The sequence below is a fragment of the Jatropha curcas genome, chromosome 6 (assembly GCF_041381405.1).
Source record: "Jatropha curcas cultivar XTBG-Jc1 chromosome 6, XTBG_Jcur_1.0, whole genome shotgun sequence".
NCBI classification, from domain to species: domain Eukaryota; kingdom Viridiplantae; phylum Streptophyta; class Magnoliopsida; order Malpighiales; family Euphorbiaceae; genus Jatropha; species Jatropha curcas.
In genome coordinates this window covers 1,434,459-1,446,163 of record NC_143156.1, presented here as the reverse complement: position 1 = coordinate 1,446,163, position 11,705 = coordinate 1,434,459, and the positions used below count along the sequence as shown (strand labels likewise).

The 11,705-nt window shown below is 34.1% G+C and overlaps 2 protein-coding genes across 2 annotated transcripts; one reads left to right on the top strand and one right to left on the bottom strand.

The window, feature by feature from the left end:
- The first annotated feature begins 2,259 nt into the window (after nucleotides 1-2,259).
- On the top strand, nucleotides 2,260-4,948 carry LOC105628845 (serine carboxypeptidase-like 40). Its single transcript, XM_089722644.1, has 7 exons — nucleotides 2,260-2,512; nucleotides 2,678-2,785; nucleotides 3,003-3,277; nucleotides 3,447-3,710; nucleotides 3,797-4,008; nucleotides 4,582-4,687; nucleotides 4,799-4,948. Exons 1-7 carry the CDS (start codon nucleotides 2,275-2,277, stop codon nucleotides 4,946-4,948), a joined length of 1,353 nt encoding a protein of 450 aa, XP_089578770.1. The 5' UTR covers nucleotides 2,260-2,274.
- Nucleotides 4,949-5,201: 253 nt separating this feature from the next.
- On the bottom strand, nucleotides 5,202-10,595 carry LOC119370326 (putative disease resistance RPP13-like protein 1). Its single transcript, XM_089723114.1, is given in 2 exon segments — nucleotides 5,202-5,939; nucleotides 6,156-10,595. A coding segment is annotated over 1 exon segment (4,098 nt). The 5' UTR covers nucleotides 10,291-10,595; the 3' UTR covers nucleotides 5,202-5,939; nucleotides 6,156-6,192.
- Between the last annotated feature and the right edge of the window lie 1,110 nt (nucleotides 10,596-11,705).

Below are 11,705 nucleotides of genomic sequence, written 5' to 3'. Positions count from 1 at the left end.
GAGTCTTTTTCTTATAAAGAATTATTATGTTTTTTTGTTACTAATAATATTGAGAATATTAATTTATATCCACAAAATTGAGATATTTGTGCAAAAATTTTAGATATTTTAAAAATTTTTAATGATGCTACTTATAAATTTAGTGGGGTTTATTATCCCACATCTCATTTATTTTTACCTATGTGTATTAATATTGTTAGTGCACTCCAAGAATTTGAAAATGATGATTTATTAAAAAATTGTATTTTTTCAATGAAAAAAAATGGTTATCTTATTTTAAAAATATACCACCCTTTATCTTGTTGTTATTGTATTTGATCCTACATGTAAACTTGATGTTTTATGTGATTATTTAACTATTTATTATGAAGTATTAAATCTTGATGTAGAAAATAATGTTAATATAAATGTAGTAATGAATGAAGTTAAAAAAATTTTTATGCAATTATATAATGAATTTGTTCAAGTTTCTAGTTCATCTACTTCTACTTCTTCTCAATCTAATATTCAACAATTTCCAACACAAAGGGTAAGTGGTGTTGGTGTTGCTCAACAAGTTTTACTACAAAGACAAAAAAGAACAAGGGAATCCAGTTCTTTTTCTGAATTTGAAAATTATCTAATCACTTGTTTTGAGTTTGGTGATGATTATGCAAATACTGATTTTCTAATTTTAGATTGATGGAGTCGTCACGCAAATACTTTTCCAATTCTTTCTTTAATTGCAAAACAAGTTTTAGCAGCGCCGGTCTCCACTGTTGCGGTTGAACAAGCTTTTAGTCAAGGAGGAAACATACTTGATGAAACACGATCTCGTATGACACCCGATTCATTAAAAGCACAATCATGCGTGGATGATTGGAGCAAGGCCGAACTAAGAGCCCAAGAAAATCCAAAAGAAAATGAAGATTTATATGATTTATACGATGGGTCCTCAATGGGAACATCAACCGGTGGTGCAAATAGTAATTAAGGTATAAGGGGTGAAATTGGTATAAGGTAAGTAAGAACTACGTGGGCTTTGATTCCTCTAAACCCCAAGAGGATACATAGGCAACTTAATTTTTTTTTTTAAAAAAAAAAATTAAGTTCAAGCCCCCTTTTTTTTTTTTAAATTATGTTCAAACTTTTTTAAACAAAAAATAAATTCAGTTGAAAAATTTTTTTTAAAAAAATAATTATGTTCAAGTCTTTAAAAAAATAAATTTAATTGAAGTATTTTTTAATTTTTTAGGTGTATTTTTTAATTTTTTATGTTCAAATATATATTTTTTTAAACCGGTCTTCAAAATTTAAAATTTAAAATTATGCGATTCGCCGGAAAACTGATCGGAACCGTCGGTTTTGTCACCGAATCGGAATCGGAACCGGACGGTTCCAAACCGGAACCGGAACCAGAACCGGACCTTTTCGGTTCGGTTCCGATTCCAGTTTTTCCGGAACCGGAACTGCCGGTTCCGGAACCGTGGCCACCCCTATATGCAAGAATGACTCAGTGACCTGAAGGTCATGGGTTCGAGATATGCAAAGCCATAGCGAGGCAAAATAAAAAGTCCAATGTCTTATATGGAAAATAAAGCTGTATATTTTGACAATGACTCATTCTGGAAAATAGGTTTTCTCTATATACTCTTATTTAATATTTCTCTTATTAAAATTTTTCTCACTTAATTTTTTATTTAAAGTGATTTCTAAAATTAGCAATAATTAAGGTGTTGATTGGATCGGTAAATAATCTCAATCTTCATAAGGCGATAATACAAGTTCGATTCTCTGAAAACTCAATTTGTGAGGAGAATTAAAAACTTTTACCCTCTACTACCTGGGAGTATATCAAGAAAATGATATCTAATATTACAATAGGGGGTATATCAAGAGAAATATAGGTCAAATTTATTATTCAAAAATATTAATTACATTTAATTAGTTTGTGAGAAAATAGAAACAAGCATAATTTTATAAGATGGAGGGAATAATAACTAATATTGATCTAAATTAGGAAATCAGAAAACAAAATCCTTCTATAGATACTCTCTCTCCATTGCGCGCACACACACACATCCCTATACTTATATAAACACATAATTTGGATTCAAGAAACAAAAATCCAAAAAATTAAAAACCGTAAAACCTTTTCCTGCAATGGGGAAAAACCCATGTTTGATATTCCTTTTCTTTTTCATTTTTTCTTATTTAACATCTCAGAGCCATAGCAAAAAGCAAAGTGAAGTTCTTGGAAATCTTTACAAATCCAAGCTTAATGGGAATTCTGGTATGGATACAAGCAATTTTAGGACAATTGATTCTATTATTACTATAAATCAAGAAAATGGAAAAGATAAAGAAAAAGATAGGATCAAAAGATTGCCTGGCCAACCTCAAGTTAAGTTTTCACAATATGGAGGTTATGTTACTGTGGATAAGTTAGCTGGAAAAGCCTTATATTATTATTTTGCCGAAGCTCAAGAAAGTTCTAAGAACTCTTTGCCTCTTCTTCTGTGGCTAAATGGAGGTATTTAATATATTCTTTTTCCATTTTTCTCCCTTTTGTGTTCTAAATTTATTTATTTCCTGAAAATAGTATTCTTTTTATTGTTATTATTATTATGTTAAATTTTCAATTTAAATGTATAATATTACTGTCTGTTGCTTAAAGCAATCATTAATATTTTTACAGGCCCTGGTTGTTCATCTTTGGCTTATGGGTTGATGCAAGAGCTTGGACCATTTCGAGTATATAGTGATGGCAAAACACTTTACAAGAACATATTTTCATGGAATAATGGTAATTCCTTAATTATTTTACTTTTGAAATAACTTAAAGAACTGGACTATCTGTTTGTAATAATAATAATATTTATAAAAAATAATGAATTCCTCTGAAAAATTAATTTTCAAAATTTAAATTAATAGTGTGCCACAATTACATTTCTCATGCACATTTCAATAAATCTTTTTGGGCATATTTTAATTTTTAATTTTTCTTTTTTTTTTTTTTTCAGTTGCAAATGTTCCGTTTCTGGAGTCTCCTGTTGGAGTAGGCTTTTCATACTCAAACAGGACATCAGATTATGAGAATTCTGGCGATAGATATACAGCAACAGAAAATTATTTGATTTTGGTAAATTGGCTTCAAAGATTTCCAGAATATAAAGGAAGAGATTTCTACATTTCTGGAGAAAGCTATGCAGGCCATTATGTTCCTCAGCTTGCACATACCATCCTTTACTACAACAAGAAGGCCAACAAAACCATTATCAACCTCAAAGGAATTGCAGTATGTGCCTTTCTAACATATAAAACATAATTTTACTTGGAAAAACGGTATTTTATACTAGAAAAGTGGAAACGTTTCCGAAACATAAAACATTCATGGCTAGAAGTTTCCGTGCATATAAATTATTGAAATTGAAGCTAACCGTATGTTTATATCTGTGAAAATGCAGATTGGAAATGCAGTGATAAATGATGAAACAGATACGCTTGGAATGTATACTTTCTTTACAACCCATGTTTTATCTTCACCAAAAACACTGCAAAAAATAAAAAAACACTGTAATTTCTCACCTAAGTATATCAACCATCCATCCAAAGAGTGCAGAGCAGCTACTGAGAAGGCTGACAAATATTCTCAAGCTGTTGACATTTATAACATTTATGCTCCTTTGTGCTTTGATGAGAATATCACAGCTCACCCAAAGAAGGCTTCAGTAAGTTGATTAACACAATTTTTTTATAGATGCAGAAAGGTGATTTTATAAATATATAACTAAAATTGGTTTGTTTTATTTTGCAGCTGGATAATTTTGATCCATGCAGTGACTATTATGTGCATGCTTATTTCAATAGGGCTGATGTGCAAGAAGCTTTGCATGCCAATGTCACTAAGCTTGATCATGATTGGGAACCATGTAGTGATATTATTGATAGGTGGACAGATAGCCCTTCAACAATTCTTCCCTTGCTCAAGGAGTTCATGGAAAATGGAGTAAGAATCTTGGTTTATAGGTCAGTCTCATAAGAAAAAAAAAATATATATATATATTATATCACCTAATTAAAACATTTTTTTATTAGATAATATTATATTTTATGAAGTATGAAAACTCCAAATTATAAGCTTTTCGCATTTCTTTGTTTCTGTGTTTCTACGCTATTTCGTTTTAATTTCCATGAAACATAGATTATATCTTAAAACTTTTAGGCAACAATTTTTAAAATAGATTTTAGTGTTTTGATCAATTAAAATGCTAAATGCTATTATTTTTTTAGAATTCGGTAACATAACGTTTGAATTAATTTTTACATGTTAAAGTAGCGTTTTATAAAAATTTAACTCACTGAACGTCTAGCTTTTAGCATTTTTTGAAAAACTAAAATAACTAATCTTGTCGAATAGACCTTAGATTGTTATAATCAATCAACAATTGAAGAGCTAAGCACTAACAGTCAGGAATGCAGTATTTAATGTAATTATCCTAAATAAAAATAAATTTAGGATACCAAAAAGAAACGCTCAACAAGCTGATGAATAACTGTTATTTTAAAAACATTTTACCATTTTAACATTTTACCATGCAGTGGTGATACGGATGGAAGAGTACCTGTTACTTCTACTCAATACTCACTCGCAAAGTTGAAGCTTCCTATTAAAACTGAATGGTACCCTTGGTACCTTAATGGGGAGGTAAATTAATTATTTATTAAAATTTAATTAATTATATAATTTATAAATTGTAAATTGTAATAAAGAAATTGAAATAAATGTTTTTGCTGTGGATGAATGTTTGTGTTTCAGGTTGGTGGGTATACTGAGATTTATAAAGGAGACCTTACTTTTGCTACTGTGAGAGGGGCTGGACATGAAGTGCCTGCCTTCCAGCCTGCAAGAGCACTCTCACTTATTCACCACTTTCTTCTTGGCAAACCTCTTCCAAAAATTTCATAATCTATGTACCTCAATTTTATTATATTTATTAGAATTTTATTGTGTTAATTTGTTATAAACAATAGACAAATTATTAGGCTTAATTTTATTGAATTTATGCGCAATAAGCCGTAATAGAGTGATGGTAAATGGATATACAACCTGACTATAAATCATGGTTCAAATTTCCCTCCACAAAGCAAAAGAAAAGAAAATAAATTATTATTAGATTTTGAAGCATATAGATTCTTTTGATGTAATTTTTTTCATTCAGAATCAGATTTTGCTCCATAAAGCCACATTGCCAGTATAGTTACTTATAAAAACTCAAATTCACTCGCAAATGCAAGTCATTTGCATCTTGGTGCAGACGACCTGTCGTTTGCATGAATAGCAAGTAGTTCGAGATCACCTGACTCTTGACCGGATGTTTTGTAGGAAGAACGGACCCTATTCCATTTATAAAAATAAAAAAATAAAAAAAAAAAAAGATAATTTCCATCTGAAAAATTCTCAACCAATGTCTGTAAACTTTCTTCACTTTAAATAATACTTCCAGAGCCTTAAATCTGTCAATAAATAAACAAATATGCTCATATAAGTATCTCAACATAGGAAACAGAATTCTTGTCTGATAAATTGGTAACAACTGCTCATTGTAGTCATATGTAGCAGAAACAGGATTGTACTCTCTTTTTTTTTTTTTTTTTTTTTTTTTTTTTTTTGAAAATTAAATTTATTATTACAAACATCATCCAGGAAAAACTTAACATAACTAATCCATCTAAACCCGACCAACAGGCCTCCCCCATACACCCCTCCTAGGATTAGAAATGCTAAGTGAAAATAAAACATCTGAAAATAAAACATCAATAAAACATCCAAACTTTGCAAGCTTAACTAATAGCAGTCTTTATAAAATTATGACAATTACCCTTACCAGCAGGGATTGGATTTGAGACGATTATGACAATCTCGAGTCCTGGGCTAAGCAGTCCAGGCTTTTGCAGACCTGAAGAAACAATTGCATTATTTGCAGCCAAGATTTGATATGTATAAAATCAGCTCATATCAGAGTCAGAACAGAATGGGGTAATATGGTTGAAACTTGAAACACCACATAATTGAATGCAATTCATTTTTTTTTATATCTATTCTATTTTGGCTTAAAAATATTGCATATATCAGTTATAGTTTTAGCTGCAAGCAAAAGTAAAAAGATGAATACCTCGTTGTATGTGAGGACTCCCTTCATTCTCTATTCTCTATTCAGTTGTGAAACGGGGGATATTGGCAATAAAGCGCCAATAGTCTCCTTTCCCTTTTCTGCATCGTCTTTCCAGAAGGGGACACCTGTCGATAATCAATATTTCAAGTGTGGTCGGAAGGCCCTCCTTGGGAAAGGACTGGAGCTTAGGGCAATTTCGAATTCCTAATGCATCAAGAGAGGTGAGATGGTGAATGCCTCTGGATATTGATTTCAGATTTTTAAAATCTTCGATCCCAAGAAAGGTTAGGGAAGAGGGAAGCAGTAGGCCCTTCTCATCTGGGAAGGAATCCATATCTGTATTTGGACATGGCCCTGCGATTGTGAGACGGGTGAGAGAGGCGAGTCTTTTGAGTCTCCACTCTGACATTGGCTGTTTCAGATTCTTGCAATTTAAAATTTGAAGACGACCTAGTTTTGGGGGTAAACCGCCATCTGGAAAGGACACCAGACCTAAACAGTCAACTATTTCTAAACTTTGAAGAGATGTGAGATTTTGCATTTGAGTGGGAAGAAATCTCAAATTCTCACAACTCCGTATGTATAAAGAAGTAAGGTTTGGGGGTAAAACCTCATCTGGAAAGGACACAAGACCTCCACAATTATTTATCTCTAAATAATTAAGAGATGTAAGATTTTGCATTTGATTGGGAAGCAACCTCAAATTTTCACAGTGTTCTATGATTAAAAGGCTAAGGTTGGGGATGGCCAATCCACTTTCTGGGAAACACTCCAACTCAGAGCCATATATTGTTAATGTGGTGAGATGCGAGAACCTATTACGAAATGAATCCAAAAGTTGTGTCGTCCAAAAGCAAATATCAATTTGTTAAATTGAATAGGGAAATTCACCGATTGGAAGCGATGTAAGAGATGGACATTTTTTGACACGCACAACCTCAAGATGAGACATCTCATTCCTGGCGTTACTATCATGCACAATGCCCTTCGGCAAGGACTCCAGAGAAGGACAATATTCGATTTCGAGACTTTTAAGACTACAAGGTAAACCTGCAGATGGGAAGGACACAAGGTTTCGGCACCGATTGATATCCAGCTCTCTAAGAGATGTGAGGGTTTGCAACCCATTTGGCAGAATCTCAAATCCATCGCATTCCCATATCCCCAAATATTCAAGATTGCATGGCAAATTCCCTTCCTCTCCTCCTACCAACGACACTAGCTTCTCACACTCATGGATCCATAAAGATTTCAAGCTAGAAAGTTTGTCTAAATTAGCTGAACCCTGCCACAGGTGTATCAATTGGCTGCAATTACCAATGGACAGATATTCTAGCGCCACCAAGGACTGCGTAACCACTTGATGTAAGTTTTCAAGTGCTGAAATACTCGAAATGTGCAAGGTTTGGAGGGAACATAGATCATGCACACTTTCGAGAATAATATCTTGACATCCATCAATGTACAATTCCTCAAGGGAATGAAGGGAGGTAGGCAATGTCACAACCCATTTAGGACAATTTCTTATCCTAATTTCACGTAGTCTAGGAAATTTTCTTGTAACCTCCACGTTGACGTCACCAGAGTGAGCCCATTGCTTCAACTTCAACATATTCCCAATTTTTAGAATCTCAAGAGACGGGGAAAGCTCAAGCCTTACTTCTAGCAGTTCATCCATGTCTCTGATACTCAGCTTTTTCAGTTTACATAGTCTACCTAGTGGTGGCAGCGAGGTAATATTCCGACAATCCCAAAGCTCTAGATCCACCATATTTGTGAATGCAGGATTTCCTATCCACAATGGAAATTGCTTACCGCCATAAAATCGAACCGAAAGCCTTTCCAACTTTTGATGAGGTTCTAGCAAGTTGAGAACCTGGAATTCATGATCCTCTTCGCATGGTGAATCACGCGATTTACGGGTCCATACCAAGGCCAAATCACCAAGATTCTCAATATTCTTTAAATCAACGAGATTTGCATCTTCAATCCTTGCCACATTCTGTAGCTTTTCAATACGAAGTGGTCCTTCTAGATGAGGGAGGTTCATTAGCTCTCTAATTCCAAGGCAATTACTTCCTTTTCCCACGATAAACTTAGACAATGTTTGAAGATTTGTCAAATTTGCTACCCCCAATGGCATCTCCTGCAAATCATACGTATCTTTAAGATCGAGGTGCACCAAATTGATCAAAGCGCCAATGCTTGTGGGCAACTCAATAAGATTCCCACACTTAAATAACTTCAGTGTCTGCAAGTTTTGAAGATTACTCAGTGAATTAGGTAATCTTATAATCCCAGTGTTATAAGACAAGTCAAGATATCGTAAATGCTTTAAGGCGCCAATTGAACTTGGCAACTCTTCAAACGTGTATCGAGCTAGTGATAGCACCCTTAGACGTTTCAGTTTTGGCACTAGGTCATGCACCACTCTAATAGATAAAAAATTCTCTCGCCATCGATCTGTGGATAATGCCAAGAATGTTCGCAGATTACTCATCTCATAAAAGTCTTCAAATCTTTGGTACTTGTCATACTCACGACAAGCGAACGCTGAATGGCGAACGTTTGCATGTGATTTTATGCCCTTCAACACATCATCATCCAAATGAAGGCATATTTCTCCACTTACAGATTTAGCTAGATCATTGAGTAGGTCATGCATCACATATCGGGATTTATTGCCAGTAGATTGTTGAAAAAAGGATCTCAATACTAAATCATGGAAATATCGATGACCCCAGCGTTTCATTTGCTTCATTTCCTGCGCGTGCTGTAGAAATCCCTCTGCCATCCACTGTAGAACCAACTCATCCTCATCGAATTCGTAATCTTTTGGAAAAATTGCACAATAAGCAAAACATTGTTTCAGATGAGATGGAAGATGGTGATAGCTCAACTTTAATGCTGGAAGAATGGCGCTTTCCCCCTCCCACATGCCGCTTTCCTCCTCCCAAATGCCGCTGTTTAGCACTTGTTCCCATGCATCACGAGTTGGTTGACCTCGTAAGAGACCTCCAATAGCTTTAGCTGCCAAAGGTAAGCCTTGACACCTTTCCACAATCTTCTTACCTATTGCTTCTAGATCCAAGTGCTCCTCAAAATTTGTTACTCCAAGAGCATGATGGGCAAACACAGACAGGCAATCATCATTCTCCAACACTCCAAGTGTATAACTTTGAAGAGCACCCATCCTCTGTGAAACGGCAAGATTGCGAGTTGTGACGATAATTCTACTTTCTTTTGCCCCATTCTCAAACGGGAGAAGAAAGATTGTCCAATGCTCATAATTCCTGTTCCAAACATCATCTAGAACCATAAAAAACTTCTTCTCTGACAGCCTTGCCTTCAGGTTTAACTGAAGCGAATTCAAATCGTTGGAAGTAGAATCTCCACCAACCGACTGAAGAACTTTTTTTATAAGTCTAACCACGTCAAAATCTTCACCGACAGAAACCCAAGCCGTCAAATCAAACTTCTTTCCAGCTTCATTAAAGATAAGCTGCGCTAGAGTTGTCTTACCGATACCTCCCATTCCAACTATAGAAATCAGAGCGACCCTTCTATCACTTGATTCAGAATTCAAAAGTTCAAGAATCGCCTTCTTATCTTTCTCCCTCCCATAAATCTCGGCGTGATTCACCAAGCACGTCGTAGGAATTCTTTCCCTCAATCTACCGGTCCTTTCACTCAAATCTAGTTGATTTCTTCGTGAGGTGATCTCTTCTAATCGGGAACTAATCCCCTTTATCTTGGAAATCATCTCTTTACTGAATTTAACAGCACGAAGATTAGGGAAGAGCTTTCGTACCATACTTGAACCAGCCACAGGTTCAGCTTTCAACTTGGATCGACGAGCCTCAAAATCAAACTCATCCAGAATGTCCTCCAAATCATACGCCAGGTTCCTCAACTGGCTTACCCACATCTTCACCGGCTTGCTCAGCTTCTGCTTCTCCTCTGCATCCTCAAGAACCCCATAAATGCTCTCCAACATGTCCTTCCACTTGTTGATTTCAGTCAGCACATGCTTTTTACGGGCATAATTGAGCAAATCCTTGGAAGCCAACTTATTAAACAAAGACTCAAAGGCAGGCGCTAGAAGAGCACCTCCAATAGCAGCTGCAATTTCCATTACAAAGAGAGGATGACCAAAATTTTCAGCAGAAAATTCGAGCAGTTGAACACTTGGTTGGTGATTGAAAGTGGAGTTGCAGTAATCAAAGACTCAAAAGGAAGGAAGATGCAATACCAAACAAAAAAATTGGTTGGTGATTGAAACTGAAAAGCTAAAGAGGCCAAGAAGAGTTATGTAAAAACAAAAACAGGTAATAATCTTCAAGAATTACATGGAAGCTGCAGGATTGGACTTGGTCAAAAAGGACATTTACTTTGACTCTTGTTGTACAATGCAAATAAATGTCTTTTCTTCTTCCAATTCTCTGGTTACTTTCATAAGCAAGAAAGAAAGAAAGAAAGAAAGAATTATCCTAATTAATTATCGGCAATTAGAAAATAATCACTTATGACTGACATTAGTCTAATAATGTAAGTTTGGGCCTTTGAAAAATCCATCGTCCAGCCCACTGAAAAAAACCCAGATTACTTGAAGCGCTTTATTTGAAGCAGCAGAAGGATAATTGTGTAGGAATTTCAAATATAAGTAGCGGTTCAGAGAAGACTTTAAACATGTGCTTTGAGGAGTTAGCGGTTCATAGGAGGCAATCTTTATATTAAAGCAGATTCTATATGGATCGCTATATGCTCTTTCAGTTACATAGTGTTTGGAATAATATTCATATGGAATTCATTCAATTTGCAAATGAATTTCATTAAAGAATTCATTGATAAATGGAAATTCATGCTTGGATCAATCGTAGAATTCATTCCAAATATGTGTTCTGATATTTTGTACTTAAATATTCAGTAGCTTTAGTAACTTCTGTTCCTTTAAAGTTGAGAATTCATTTGCAAATTCTACTAATTTTGGTAGCGTTTGGTTCAGGAAAAACCAAATCAGAATTTAAAACATGAAATTCCAAATGAATCTTTATTTAAAGTTATATTTTAAATATGGTTTTTCGTTTCATTTCCGCATTTTGACATTCTTTCATTTCCATTTCCATACAACGCAAATTATATTTCAACGCTTACTCAGTTTATTACAATCAATTAACGATTGAAGAGCTAAACACTAACCGCTAGAAACGCAATATTTAATGTAATCATCCTAAAATGGAAATAATTTTAGGATACTGAAAAGAAACACTCAAAGTTTCTTTTTTTTTTTTTTTTACACTTAATTATTTTAATGGGTGCCTTTTTCAAGAGATTATAAAAGTAATATAAATATATATATAGGTAAGTATAGTTAACCATAAACTTCACTTGCTTTTCTTGTATTCCTTCCTTCATATTGAATTATTGGATTAAATAATATTTTTCAAATGACTTATTTTTCTTCTTTAGTTGCAATAATTAAAAATATTAAAATCTTTAACTCATAAAAACATAAAAATATTAATAACAATAAAAATTTCGTATTTTAAA